Source organism: Anolis sagrei, chromosome 8 (assembly GCF_037176765.1).
Source record: "Anolis sagrei isolate rAnoSag1 chromosome 8, rAnoSag1.mat, whole genome shotgun sequence".
In the NCBI taxonomy this organism is placed as follows: domain Eukaryota; kingdom Metazoa; phylum Chordata; class Lepidosauria; order Squamata; family Dactyloidae; genus Anolis; species Anolis sagrei.
Window position 1 is genome coordinate 25,366,198 of NC_090028.1, and position 15,163 is coordinate 25,381,360.

At 42.8% G+C, this 15,163-nt stretch overlaps 1 protein-coding gene across 3 annotated transcripts in view; it reads right to left on the reverse strand.

Moving 5' to 3' along the window:
- The window catches only part of FBXO31 (F-box protein 31), a 33,850-nt gene extending 18,980 nt beyond the window's left edge, over window positions 1-14,870 (reverse strand). The window contains exons 1-3 of one of the 3 annotated variants that reach the window (XM_060788492.2): window positions 14,449-14,870; window positions 4,712-4,783; window positions 2,764-2,850 (exon numbers count right to left, since the gene is read on the reverse strand). In XM_060788492.2, coding sequence (XP_060644475.2) covers window positions 2,764-2,850; window positions 4,712-4,783; window positions 14,449-14,812 — 523 coding nt within the window. In that variant the 5' untranslated portion in view covers window positions 14,813-14,870. The remainder of the gene's footprint in view (window positions 1-2,763; window positions 2,851-4,711; window positions 4,784-14,448) is intronic. The other 2 variants (XM_060788494.2, XM_067471059.1) reach the window with 2 other exon arrangements.
- Between the last annotated feature and the right edge of the window lie 293 nt (window positions 14,871-15,163).

Consider the following 15,163-nt stretch of genomic DNA (forward strand, 5'->3'; position numbering starts at 1 on the left):
AATTTATTAGTATTTGAATGGGAAGTGTGGGCCTGTTTTTGGCTGATGAGATAGGATTGTTGTTGTTGTTGTTGTATACTTTCAAATCGTTACAGACTTAGGTTGATCCTAAGCAAGGGCCGGGTAAATGACCTTGGAGGGCTGCATTCGGCCCCCGGGCCTTAGTTTGAGGATCCCTGGGCTAGATTCACAAGAGGAGTGCATGAAACCCTGATCCTAAGCACAGCTGATACAACTTGTTAATTTTTCAAAAATACCCCACAGATCACGCAATCCAAGCTTTGTTTCCCATTCTGGTGCAGGAAAGCTAAAGGAAGTTCCAGAGCCCAGGAAAGATAGATTTCATTTAATCAGATCTTCAACATTAGTCTCGTCCTCATAGTACCATAGCAACTCAGTCACTGTACTAAATGCTGAGGTCTGCTGTCATTTAGCAGCTTGAAAACTTAAGCTCTGAATCAATGTCTCCAATTATGATATTGCCTCTGCTAATAAGAATGGCCCGTATAAGTCAACTTAAGTATGCCATCCTTGCTTCCAAAATTAGGGGAGAAAATACTGGCCTACCTGATCGGGTTTGTGTGAGGATGACTAGAAAATGCCTGTGATAGGATAACAACTTATTTCCTTGTGAATCACACACCCCTTTTGCATAAATATTCCATTAACAACATGGCAATGAATTAAGAAACGAGGAGAAAAGGAACGGGCAGTACGCTTCAAGGCCCAAGGGTGTGGGATTGTTCCTGGTGATGTGGGAGAAGTTCCGTTTGCAGCATAGTCAACATTGCTAGCTGCATTTTGCAAGTAATGCAGTTATGGGTAAGAAAGAGCTTGAAAGGCTGACCTAAGCAGCATGAAAATGCCCCCATGGGCTTTTCCTAGCAATGTTAGATACCTTTTCCCACTGCTTGCTAAGTGCTTTTCAGCAACATTCTCCGCCATTCAATTACTAGGCAAAAAAATATAACTTTTTAAACAACCCTGTTATCTATCCAGTGTGCCACCCTGGACAAATAGGATTTTTGAGAACACTACTGCAAATGCTTGTTCTTAAGAAAGGAAGGAGGTCATTAATTATCCTTTGGGGTTTCTCACAATCCAGACAGAATAAGCAACTCTTGGGTTGCTTATGCCTCCACGGCCTCTGAAGGCTGGTGGAGGAATTCCCACAACTAATTCGCTAAGACTAAAGAACAGCAGGAATCAAGTATTGGCTTTTTGCCTGCTCCACTTCGCAGAAATGGAAACAAGAGTCTGGTTCGCCCCTTTCACATTGCTTCTGTACCGTGTTGAGGAAAAGAGACTAAAAGGAGTTGGAGAGGCACAGAAAAGGAGGATGTTTTCCAGCCAGCCCCTAAGGTAAAGGTCTGTGCAGGAAGGTGCAGTGAAACAGGCTAGTTTCTCGTCAGCCTAGCATTGCTTCTGCTCCTCCTGGAGCAGTTTCTATCTCAGGTCTTTTGAATTTGGCTCAAAAGAGTGGAAACAGAAGAGAGAAATGGACTCCCCACTCAAGGAATGGAAAGGAAACGCAGCCCTGGCTGCCCTTCCTATTATGGCTATCATAATTCCCCATCTTCTTCTGTGTCATGTATCATGTTCCACAGTTGATGGTGGTTGGTGGTGGCAAGCCTAGCAGTTGGTGATGGAACGGGTTAATTTAAGTCTTCGTTCTAAATGGCTGAGTAATCTGTAAATAAGAGTTTTCAGGGGGAAAGCAATTAAAGGTGGAGGCATGCAAGACTGCAGCTGAGTTTTACTGGTTATAAGGAGCTAACTTGGAAACTGATCCTAGGAGAAAACTATTTGTCCTATTTTGGTGGTGGATGCTGCTGGTTTTCCCCTAGGTTTGTGGATTTTCGATATCCTTGGACTTCACTCATTCAACACTCGATGTTTGACCACTGGACTGGACCCTTTGACTGCAGTGTTCTTCGAATCTGCACCGGTGTTTACTATCAGTCTTTGCTTTATATTCTGTGGCTGAGTGCTATCTTTATGTTAGAGCCCCTGATGGCGCAGTGGGTTAAACCCCTGTGCTGGCAGGACTGAAGACCGACAGGTCACAGGTTTGAATACGGGGAGAGGCGGATGAACTCCCTCTATCAGCTCCAGCTCCTCATGCGGGGACATGAGATAAGCCTCCCACAAGGATGATAAAACATCACATCATCCGGGTATCCCTGAGCAACGTCCTTGCAGACGGCCAATTCTCTCACACCAGAAGCGACTTGCAGCTTCTCAGGTTGCTCCTGACACGACAAAAAAAAATCTTTATGTTTTACATTTGGACTATGAAAACAGCCAGACAGTAAGTGCTGCTTTAACTGAACAGTTTAACACAAGCTGGGCAATAGTTTTGGTGTACCTCTGCCTGCGTACCTGCAGAGCCCTGGCAACATGATCTCTCAATATCAGTTTCCAAGCTAGCTCCTTATAACCAGTAAAACTCAGTTGCAGCCTACCTCTTGCATGCCTCCATCCTTAATTTCCCCCCCCCCCTGTAAACTCTTACTTACAGATTACTCAGCCCTTTAGAATTAAGACTTACGTTAACCCCTTCCACCACCAACCACCATTAACTGCGGAACATGATACATGACATTCTGCTTGATTTGCCTTCTGTGGTGGCCAAACCAGTCCTTCAACACCTATCCAGTCCCCAAAGGCCCTATGGAAGCTCTGTTTGCCAATTAAATAGTCAGGAAAGCACACTCCATGCTTACACAGTGCAGAAAGCATTTGCCAACAGAAGGTACATACGGCAGGTGTAAACATCTCTGTATTCCATGTGCTCGTAGTCGGGAAGGATTTTCATAAAACGCCCTGACTTCACCCGTGGGTTTATACCTGAGCAGACACAGCAGGGTGAGCATAAGAAGTTTTGTACCCATCTTACCAGCCTCTCTTGCCACCTATAACCCACTTTTTCAACCCTGAGATGTGTTGGAGAAGTAGAGGAAGAATTGTTATGCTGCGTTCAAAAATAAAAGTGATGAGAAAGAATTTGTCAGGTTGTCATTTCCTTGAATGTTTAATAAAGGGATGCCACAGTAAGAACGTTCTTTAAAATGAGTCAAATAAGACCCAGACTCTATCATTTTGATATCTTTCTGCCAGTTAAGACAAATAAATGGCAATTCAAGTGCTTATCCTGATGATCACATCAACATGTACCTTGGTGATAGCTTTACCTAAGGCAGCTGATTATGTTCAGTACTAAACTCAAGATGGTATTGAGACTAAACATAAAGCATGAACAAGAGAAGGAGTTTTGATTTCCACACTAAAGGGACAATGTGCACAAAGCAAGGAAGGTTTTGTTTGTCAAGTGTGAGGTTGCACACAGTCTGCAGTAGTCTCAAAACCAACTCCAAACAAGCTGGTCATCTGTTTAATCTTGGTATCCTATCTATCCAAAGCCTCAAGGCAAAATCCTACCAGATCTGAATAACATGGATGGAGGAAGTGTCACGAAAATTTAATATGTAAATTTGATAAATGTGGATTTGATATGTTTGGGTATGAATGGAGTGGAAAAATAAATGAGTGGAGCTAATAATTTTGGAAACACCAGTAAAATATTAAGACCTGCAATGACCTGCTTGCTAGACTGTAATTAAAAGTTGCTAATGAGAACTGAAAAGTAAATTGTGATAATTGTGACAATGGTTAAGGAAATGTTTACAACATTTATTATGTGAAGGAGGAAGTCAACACAAGGCTAACACCAATTAAGAAGAAGAATCAACATCTGGCCAGGAAACTGAGATGGAGCCAGGATGGAAGACGTCTATCATTAATTTACAACTTTGGGATGACATCAGAAGAATATTCTTATAAAAGACTCAATCTAATAATTCTCAAGTGTAGCAGAACGCAGGAGTCTGTTCCATCCGCTATGTTCTGCTCCATGGGAAGGAGAGAGTGTGTGTACATATGGAGACTGGCAGATTTGTACGGGAGCAGTCTGGTCACTTTGGCCTTCTTTCTCAAGGGAAGAGAAAGAAGTGCATTTTGGAGTCCTGGATTTTGTGCAGGGAGTCGGGTTCTGCTGTATGGAAAACAGAGATCTGGTCCTTAGGGAAAGGATGCATTTTGGAGTTTTGAAGTTTTGGCATTATGGAAGTTTTGGAACTATACGTTGGCAGGCTGCAGGAAAGCAGGATCTGGCCTAACAGGTCCTTCTCCAAGGAGGGAGAAAAGAATATGATAATATTTGGATGCATGAGGATGGATTAATGTACATGTGTGTGAACGCTGAATAAAAATTTAATTCTAATTTGTCTGTTTGTTAGCCAATGTAACTATAAGGTGCTTGTGAATCCAATGTAGTTGCATAGAATCTGTATGTCTAATGTCATTCTTTGTGTAAAAGTTCTGTAAAAGTTCTGATCTACCCTCTCACACTGGAAATTGCAATAAAAAGAACCTATGCTTTAAAGTTATTGAAAAGTTATTCATGACAGAAGCAGCTGTCTGCTACTAATCTTCTGCCATTAATACATGGCAGAAGAGATAGAAAGGCAGAGTTGTTTGAAATCTTGACATTTCTGGAGCACCATGCTCACTGTGGCTTCAGAGATAAGGGAAGCTGTGGCTGTTGATCTGCAGGTTTGCTCTGACTGACACTTTTAAGTCACTCAAGTTAAAGACTGCAAGTTCACTTTTAGAAACGCAACTCCTGCAAGAGCATAGACTTGTCACTTACGTTTAGCGTAGACATCTCGACACGACACTCCTGTGATCTCCAGCTTCCGCAGGTTCTCGCAGACACCATATTCTGCAATTGGACAGAAAAGATAGTAATGCCGCCTACTGTCCCTTGGCAAGAATGGAAGGCTGCCTTTCTCATTGAACCTGCAGGCTTCCACTTTGGTTTGATGCAGCATAAGTCTGTCATGGACTATACCCCCATCTATCTGATTGACAATAAGCTGTATGAACAGTAAACATGAATGGGAGTAGAGATGAATTAAAGACTATGAGGTCATTGCTTCATCGAATCTGATAAAGCAGGCTACAGTCCACAAGTCTTGAAGCCTCCACAGAACTCAATTTTTTTTCTCTCCAGGTGACTTTCCTCCTTTAATGGCTAGGAAAAGATTGTGCATTTGTAGACATCAGAGGCAAGATACTAAACACACACTCTTCTCAAATGAAATATCCTACATTTTAAATATGGGCACAGCCTAATCTCCTTCTTTAAACAATGCAAACTGTTTTAGTTAATTGTGTATTGCTGCTCATTTCCATATAGAGCAGGTATGGACAAACCCAGGCTTGGGGGCCAGATGAGGCTCCTTGGGCTCTTTTCTCAGGCCCTTCTGTGTCTCACCATCCTATCGCCCTTCCCTCTTTTCTTCCTCCTTCCATCCTTCTCTTCCACCATTTCATCCTTCCTTTCTCCCTCTCTCCCTTTCTTCTTCCTTCCCTTTTGTCTTTCGTTCCATCTCTCTTTGCTCCCTCCCTTCCTCCATTTCCTTCCACCTTTCCATCCTCCTCTTCCTCCATTCCTTCCTTCTCTTTTTCCTTCCTCCTTTCATCCTGGGGAATGTTTAGCTGGGAGAAGAGAAGGAGGGAACATGAGAACCATGTTTCAAGATTTCAAAGGGTGTCCCATTGAGGAGGAGGAGGGAGGGAGAAAACTGACTTTTTGCTGCTCTGGAGGCCAGGGCACAAGAAAGGAACAATGGGTTCAAATGGCAGGGAAAGAGATTGGACTGAAAAGATTAGGAAGAACTTCCTGGAGAGTGGCCTAGGCTGCCTGGGAGTGTGGTGGAGTCTCCTTCTCTGGAGGCTTTTCCGCAGAGGCTGTCTATCAGGAGTGGTTTGATTGTGCCTTCCTGTATGGCAGGGGGTTAGACTGGATGGCCCTTGGGGGTCTCTTCTAGCTCTAGGATTCTATATCAGGAGTAGGCAATATGAGGTCTCATGGGTACACTTCTCTCCCGTCCACCATCTCATCCTGATCAAGGACAACCTTTTTGGGACCCAAGCCTTTCTCGTTATTCCTTCACTTCCTTCCTCCAAATGAGAAGAGGAAGGGGAGGAAAGGGCAGGGAGGGGGCTTGGGGAGAGCTTCCTCCCAGCCCACCCACCCTGCTCCAATCCACCATACGGGCCCCAAGCTAGAAATTTTGTCTATGCCCAGTATAGAGACATGCACATAAACATGGCCTTTTCTGCCATTTGTTTAAAACAGAAAAGCAATTTTTAGAAGTTAGCAAATGGATCAATTGGAAAAAATTCTTGCAAGGTCCACAGATATGGGAGAGTAGTGCAGAAATATAGGGCAAAACAGAAAGTATGCGAAGTCAGAACAGATCAAATGCCTGCCTGGTGGTTTGAAGAACAATCCAAGTCATTTGTGCTGCAGGCTTTGGATGTACTAGCTAAAACCAGACCAGCTTTCTAGAGTAGGGGATTAAAGCAGTCGCTTTACATGTCCAGCACCTGCCAGATATCAGACACCAGAGAATCATCTGACATGATGCTCATCTAGAAAACATGAGGCACGGCTGGGGGAAGGGAGGATTTGCAGCCGCTTCATGAATTCTAATTTGTTCCAACAGCTTCTGACTTGCAGAAGCCATTTAAAAATTCAGCACACAAAGTACTTATTCTGGACGCACATCTGAAAGAGGATCTACAACAAAATGTGCCATTTGAGGATAATGGAGGGAGCCACACTATTGTACGTTAATTTCTCTGTCTAGATCCCCACTCAGGATTCAAGCTCAATTCCCTGCTTGCCACGGGGACCCACTGGGTAAACTAAGGCAAGTCACATTCTTTGATCTGCAGAGGAAAGCTAAAGTAAACCCTCTACGAACAAATTGGAAGGGTTGCAATAAGTCAGAACAGACTTAGAGGCATGCAATAACAAATAAATCAACAGACTTCATGTAGGCGTTTATTTAACAGGTTCTTGCTGATTCAATAAATCTAATCTACTTAGACTAACAACTGGATTTAGGCTCCATATCATTGGAGCCTAAGGAATAATTGACTGCCCATCCCTGACAAAGCTGCCAAAAGAAGAGTAGGCATATGGAAGAAGTACTGTGAGAAAGTTCAGATAATCCCTTTAAAAAGAGAAAAGGAAAAAAATCTCATCTTCCTTCTATCACAATTCAGGAGCCCTCGGTGGCACAGTGGGTTCAACTATTGTGCCAGCAGGACTGAAGACTGACACATCAGCAGTTCAAATCCAGGGAGAGCGGGTTGAGCTCCCTATGTCAGCTCCAGCTCCCCATGAGAGAAGCATCCCACAAGAATGGTAAAACATCAAAACATCCGGGCATCCCCTGGACAACATCCTTGCAGGTGGCCAATTCTCTCATACCAGAAGCGACTTGCAGTTTCTCAAGTTGCTCCTGATATGAGGGGGGAAAAAGCTGGGAGCTGTGGTTTTTTCAATATATGTTCAAATTAGGTCATTGTTTTAGTAAGTAATGTGAAATTCAAGTTCCCAGAAAGTGTATTCTGTTGAGAAATGTATTATTTCGGTCAGACTTCCCTCCTATTAATACACACACACGCACTTTCTCTATTTTAGTGACACACACACACCAACGCATCACAGAATTCCAGTAGAAACTTTGAAGTAGAAGAAATATGTTGGAAATACAGAAAAGTCTGAGGTTTATCTCCTTCAAGATTAAAGTTGAATAGGGAAATACTACTGGGGATAGTACAAACCTAAACAAGGATGGATCTGCTTTAAGAGAAGCCTAGCTAGGAGTGATTAAGTAACCAACCTTAGGGTGATAAGACACACAAAGGATCCAATCTTCTGAAGTTTATCATAGCTCAATGGCTAATCAATTACCTAAGGAAAGTAGACCATCAAATCCTTAGACACTTCAAAAAACCTATGTCATAAGATTCACCAAATACTACGTGCACAGAAACAGACAGTCCAGACTGCTTTTCACTACAGAAAAGACATTAGAACAGGCATGGGCAAACTTCAGCCCTAAAGGTGTTTTGGACTCCAACTCTCACAGCCTACTGGCTGTTAGGAATTGTGGGAGTTGAAGTCCAAAACAGCTAGAGAGCTGAAGTTTGCCCATGCCTGCTTTAGAACAGAACCCTCAACAGTTCAGAGCAACAGAGAGGCATGGTAGAACAAGTGCCTTGACACTAAATAGTCCTAGAAGGGACACCCCTGTTTATCCTCACCTCCAGAAAACTATGACAGCATAAAATGGCATTTGTCCAAAATCATCTTGGGCAAAGAAGACTGCAGCAGTCTGAAGCAATAGGATGGTAAAAATCAATTTAGAGTGTTCCAAGCTGCACCCTGTCCAGAGGGATGAGTCAATGCTGGCACATCTCCCTCAGCGGAGCTATCACATAAATAAGAAGCTATCCTTTACTGCTGCAGACAGCATCCTTAATATGCCCAAAGACTCCACCTCAGACAAAGACTGACGCCGGCTGCACGCCGAGGTTCACTCTCCTGCCACCCAAAGTTTTCTCTTGCAGGTCTAAAACGCATGACCTCATACCTGCTGCCATGGACTTTTAAGAGAGAGGGAATAGGCCCGCTCACGAATGGGCACAGCTCCAAATGCAATGCTAAATGGAAGGAGAAAGCACAGAACAGAATGTCACCTTGCGAGGAAATGTTCAGTTGGGCACTGACTACAATAGGAAATGCTCCCTTGATTTGTAATGTTTGCAATTTCTGAACAAAAATGGGGTGGGAAGACAATGGAAAGGTAACACCACCAACAGTGAGGGTAGCCTCTGCACAAAGGCTTTATCCCATTTCCTACAATCTGAATGTCAGAAGGGAGATTTATATACCAACTGAGCTATTTTCCCCTACAACTTTCTACTACTGTTCCCATCACTTTTTCACATTACACACATGGAAATATATTTTTATGCCTGTGGTTTTCTCTTTCAAATGCCGTACTTAGGTGGTGGGCAGTGATGTCATAAACACCTGGACAGACTTTTTCATATACATATATTTTGCCAAACAGAGACCACCAGCCTCTATTAATCGTTTCTTCTACTTACAAAATTTGCAAGATTAAAATGGCCAAGAGGTCAATGTTTCTGGTTGTTGGTGGGGTCTTCTTAGCTTCCAAGGTCATAGCTGTATACACCTGATTTATATAATGATTTTGCACTAATATACAAATGTATTTGTGATAGTAAGAACAAAATGGAAATCTATCATTTGTCAGCAAATGAACTGAATAATGAGTAGAAGTTTTGCGGTCTATTTCAAACTAGACACAGAAAAATCTGGCTGCACCCTAGATCTTTTGTTCTGGGGTCTAAGATTCCTTTTTGACCACCTTCTTCTTCTTTTTTCTTTTTGTAAGACTGAGATATCTGTTTCTAAACAAAGTCCCCTCTGATAAATGTATCTGTTACCTTACCTGACCACAACTAAAGTTTTTCTAACTCACCCTGATTTTCCTTTCCTGACTTCCCTCTTTGATCCGATATTGCCCATTCATTCTTGAGGCTGGAACCACGATGTTTCCGTGCCATCCCCAGCCACTCGTTTGCAGACAACAGTAAGTGTTTACTAAGAATACAATGACAAAACTAGAAGAAACAGAGTCTCTTGTTTTAAGGCAGAACCCACCACACATGACAACTTTGTGCCCCAAACAGAAGAGAGGGACGAAGAAGAGAGGGGCAGTCTTCACCAGGAAGTTCAAAATGACTGAAATGGTAACCCAGTCTTCAAATTGCAATGAAATAAAGAACACGAACTCTCCATTCTTCTTGTGCATGGCATGACAAGGACATTTCTCCTTCTTTAGGATTCAGGGTTAGGTCCATTTAGTCTTGTAATCTACCACACAATAGTCAGAACACAATCCAGACCATTACTATGAATTCAGTCAAAGGATTTCAAGCAACATTCCCTCCTAGCCATATCTGAAAGTTCATGTTATTATCTAGTATTCCTTCATCCAGTCTGACTGCATTTAGATTTCCAAATCAAAAGAAACTAGGGATGTTAAAGACAGTAACTTTGTGATTCATCTTGTCTATTTTGCTTTGAGGCTTGTGTATGCTCCTTTGAAACACACTGTTACAAACCTACAGAACAAATTCAGGTAAATCAGATGCTTGCCTTAGGCAAGGCCAATTGCCAGTTAAGCCATACACCTGTCTTCTGTTGCCCCATCCCATTGACAAAAGGGATGGTCTCGGTTGGTCTCTAAGATACTACAAGATCTCTCTGCAGACTCATTTCTCAGTCATCATGATGTTAAACTTTGTGACAAAAACCCCTTTGTAACCAAAACCCACAGTGTCAATTAAGTGTACATATTGACAGACCACTGCCTTTAAAAATCAAAACACTCTTTTCTAAATGATCCAGTGCTTTGACTTGAAAAAACGACAACAACAAAACCTTATGTGTGTGCTCCCAAGTTGGGAAACCACTTTTCATTTAGGACTGCTTTTTAAAAAAATAGTAACAGTATCTTGAGCATATATACATGCTCAAGATGATGTTACTATTGGTTTTGAGGCTTTTGCAGCAAGAAACAGATGAACTTACAACTACACCTTAAATATATTGTGGGCAAAAGCTTTTGTAAACAGAAACTGTTTGCATTATGATGTTGTTTTTAGTCTATGGTAACTGTTGTCATAATAAAATAATCTATTTGTCCCGAGGAACAAAAGACCCAGCCCTTGATACTTTTTTACCTACAGCACATTTCAGAGGCCTGACACTATCTAACTTCCCTTACTTTGCACAGATCCAAGTGCCCCACGATACCCTTTTTCATATGGAGAGGACTGCACATGGCATTAACGTATACACTGCATTTCCTTGATCCTAAGATGCCCCCTCTCATAAACACATCTCTTAAAACAGGGTGAGCTTTAGAATTGCAGGTGTGTTTTAATTTGTCTATATAAAGCTTTTTGCTATTGGGGAAACTGAAGTTAATGTGTGTCCAACAATCGATGGCATCTTAGAATGGAAGAAATATGGTATATATACATATATATATGGAGAGTAACATTCATAGCATTAATATATGTATATATGTGTGTGTGTATATATATATATGTATACACACACACACACACATATATACAGATAAGACTGAGCATATATGTGTGTGTGTGCATATATATTATATATATTAATGTTATATGTGGTTGTCTCTAAAGCTTTAGTCAAACAGAAGGTTGGTCTCTAAAATAAAGATTTTTTTGTCGTGTCAGGAGCGACTTGAGAAACTCCACGTCGTTTCTGGTGTGAGAGAATTGGCCATCTGCAAGGACGTTGCCCAGGGGACGCCCGAATGTTTTGATATGTTACCATCCTTGTGGGAGGCTTCTCTCATGTCCCCGCATGAGGAGCTGGAGCTGACAGAGGGAGCTCATCCGCGCTCTCCCCGGATTTGAACCTGCGACTTGTTTGTCTTCAGTCCTGCCGGCACAGGGGTTTAACCCACTGCGCCACCGGGGGCTCCTATCTATACAGATGTGCTTATATATGTATATTATATATATATATATATATATATATGCTCTCTATATATAGATATGTGTGATATACATATGCATATATGTGTGTGAATAAATGTATAGCTATTTTACTTTACTTATCATGTATACACTGAGAAAGAGAAAAGTGCATATAATTTACATATAATGTATTATACATATAATATAAAGGTAAAGGTTTACCCTTGACATTAAGTCCAGTTGTGTCCGACTCGGGGGGTGGTGCTCATCTCCATTTCTAAGCCGAAGAGAATGCATGGAGCACCGAAGTGATACCTATTGATCTACTCACATTTGCACGTTTTCGAACTACTAGGTTGGGAGAAGCTGGAGCTAATAGCAGGAGCTCACCTTGCTCCTCAGATTCGAACCACAACCCTTTCGGTCAGCAAGTTCAGCAGCTTAGCTTAACATGCATAACCAGAGAAATAAAAAACACTGCTATATATAAATATTCAGCGTCTCTCTCTTGATCCCTCTATATGATATATTAATATGCGGTACTCTCCACAGCTTAAGTAAAATGGAAAGGAACACCTCGATTTATACAGATCGGCTTAGATATGTATATGATGTGTGTGTGTGCATATACACCATATATACTCGAGTATAAGCTGACCCGAATATAAACTGAGGCACCTAATTTTACCACAAAAAATGGGAAAACTTATTCACTCGAGTATAAGTCGGGGGTGGGAAATGCAGCAGCTACTGGTAATACAAAATAAATATAGACACCAATAAAATTACATTAATTGAGAAAACAGTAGGTTTCCTCAAACAATAGGAAACAGTCCCACCTCGGAGTTTAAGATCTTCTGGGGGGGGGGGGGCTGCTCTTGGCCCCACCTCTATCACAAGTGAGATTGGCAGGGACAAGGAGCAGGGCCTTATCAGTGGTGGCCCCTCACCTGGGGAACTCACTCCCTGGGGAAATTAGATCAGCGACATCCCTCCTTTCCTTTAGAAGGAAATTAAAAACATGGATTTGGGACCAGGCGTTTGGGCAATCTGGCAGATAAAAAAAGGACTACGACGACGGACAGGAATAGACAATGTGGAATGGACTCTGAGTTGGCGAACTCTGAGCATGAGATTAGTTATTGATTGTGATACATATTGATTGTTTTAATTGTTATAATTGTTTAACTGCTGTTTTTATACGTTTTGTATTATTGTGTAGGCATCAAATTGTGTCTGTTTGTAAGCCACCCTGAGTCCCCCCTCGGGGGTTGAGAAGGGCAGGGTAGAAGTACACGAAATAAGAAATAAATAAAATAAATAAAATGATTTTCAATGTTTACATAAAACTGTAATTTAAAATAAGACTGACCAGCTTTGATTAAACCATTATTCTAACCTTTTTCAGTGTAAATGTGCTTATGTATCCTTCCAATAATAATAAAGTAAAATAATAAATGTAATAACAATAATAAAGTAAAATAATAAATATAAAAATAATAAAAATAAATAGAGTAAAATAAATGTAATAATATAATAATAGAGTAAAATAATGCAAATGTAATAATGCCAATAATAGAGTAAAATAATAAATGTAATAACAATAGAAATAATAATAAATGTAATAATAATAATACTGTAGAATAAATGTAATAAAATAATAATAGAGTAAAATAATGCAAATGTAATAACAGCAATAATAAAAATAATAAATGTAGGGGTTTTTTTGTCGTGTCAGGAGTAACTTGAGAAATTGCAAGTCGCTTCTGGTGTGAGAGAATTGGCCGTCTGCAAGGACGTTGCCCAGGGGACACCCGGATAATTTGATATTTTTTATCATCCTTTTGGGAGGCTTTTCTCATGTCCCCGCTTGGGGAGCTGGAGCTGACAGAGGGAGCTCATCCACCTCTCTCTGGATTCGAACCTGCGACCTGTCGGTCTTCAGTCCTGCCGGCACAGGGCTTTAACCCACTGCGCCACTGGGGGCTCAATAAATGTAGTAATAATAATAGTAATAGTAATATTACTATTAATAGTAGTAATAGTAATATTAGGGGGCCACTGGGGGCCCCTGGTGGCGCAGTGGGTTAAAGCACTGAACTGCTGAGCTTGATGACCAAAAGGTCGCAGGTTCGATTCTAGGGAGCGGCGTGAGCTTCCGCTGTCAGCCCTAGCTTCTGCCAACCTAGCAGTTTGAAAACATGCAAATGTGAGTAGATCAATAGGTGCCGCTCCGGCGGGAAGGTAACAGCGCTCCATGCAGTCATGCTGGCCACATGACCTTGGAGGTGTCTATGGACAACGCTGGCTCTTTGGCTTTAGAAATGGAGATGAGCACCACACCCCAGAGTCAGACATGACTGGACTTAATGTCAGTGGACTACCTTTACCTTTACCTAATAGTAATATTATTACTATTATTTTTATGACATTTATTATTTTACTCTATTATTATTTTATTACAGTTATTTTCCTCTATTTATTATTATTATTAATAATAAATGTAGTAATAATTATAATAGAGTAAAATAAATGTAATAAAATAATAATAGAGTAAAATAATAAATGTCATAAAAATAATAGTAATAACAGAGTAAAGTAATAAACAACTTTGACTGGAGTATAAGCCGAGGGCAGCTTTTTCGGCCTAAAAAAGGGGCTGAAAAACTAGGCTTATACTCGAGTATATACAGTATCTCTGTGATGCTTTCGTGTTAAGCTGCTTTGAGTTCCTTTCCGGGGAGAAATAATATAATAAAATAATAATAGCAGGCGCGGGCCAACCGGGGCAATGCCTCCCTCTTGGTGTTTTGGATTTCAACTCCCAAAATTCCGCTTAAGCGGCTGAGGAGGGAAAGGAAGGGGCCAGAGTTGGAGTCCAAAACACCCGGAGGGCCCAAGTTGGCGCGGGCCTGCTCCAGAGCGACGGGGGAAGGAGCTAGGCGAGTCCCCGGCCTGTCGCGGCCTACCGACCTTCCTTGCAGCGGCGCCGCCAGATGGTGTCCGTGCGGAGGAGGCGGCGGAAGGCGGTGCAGACGCAGGCAAGGCTGGGCAGATCAGGCCCGGGCAGGGAGCCGAAGATCTGGACCAGGAGCTCGGGGGGCAGCTCGAGGAGCGAGAGCGGGGCCCGGCGGGGGGCCGCGGGCGAGGGGCCTTCGATGCGCTCCTCGCGGGCCTCGTCCTCCGAAGCCTCCCCTCCTCCGTCGCCGCAACCGCCGCCTTCTTCCGGGTCAGTGTCCGGCTCGCTGCTGTCCCCGGAGGTCCCTTTCCGCTGCGCCGCCCGCCGCCGGCACCCCCTCACCGGGCCCACGCCGCAGAGGCGAGCGCACACCGCCATGGCCCACCCGCCAACTTCACCTCACGGCTGTCAACGCCGCGACTGACAGGGAAGCCGGCACGCGCGCGGCCCCGCCCACGCCTCAGCCAATCGCCGGCGAGCTGCCTCGCCCTCCGCCAATCGCGGAAAAGCGGCCTCCTCCTCATGTCCAATCACAGGCGAGCTGTATCCGCCCTTTTTTCTCTCTCCTGAGTGGCCCAGCCCTCCAAGGGGAAAGCCAAATAGCACCGACCAATCATAGCACGCCGGCGAACGCTATTGTCCAATCGCTGCGCAGCTCCCGCCTCCCTTCTCTTTCTATTGCCGCCCTTCTGTCTTTCCTGAGTGGTCCCGCCCTCCAAGGGGAAAGCC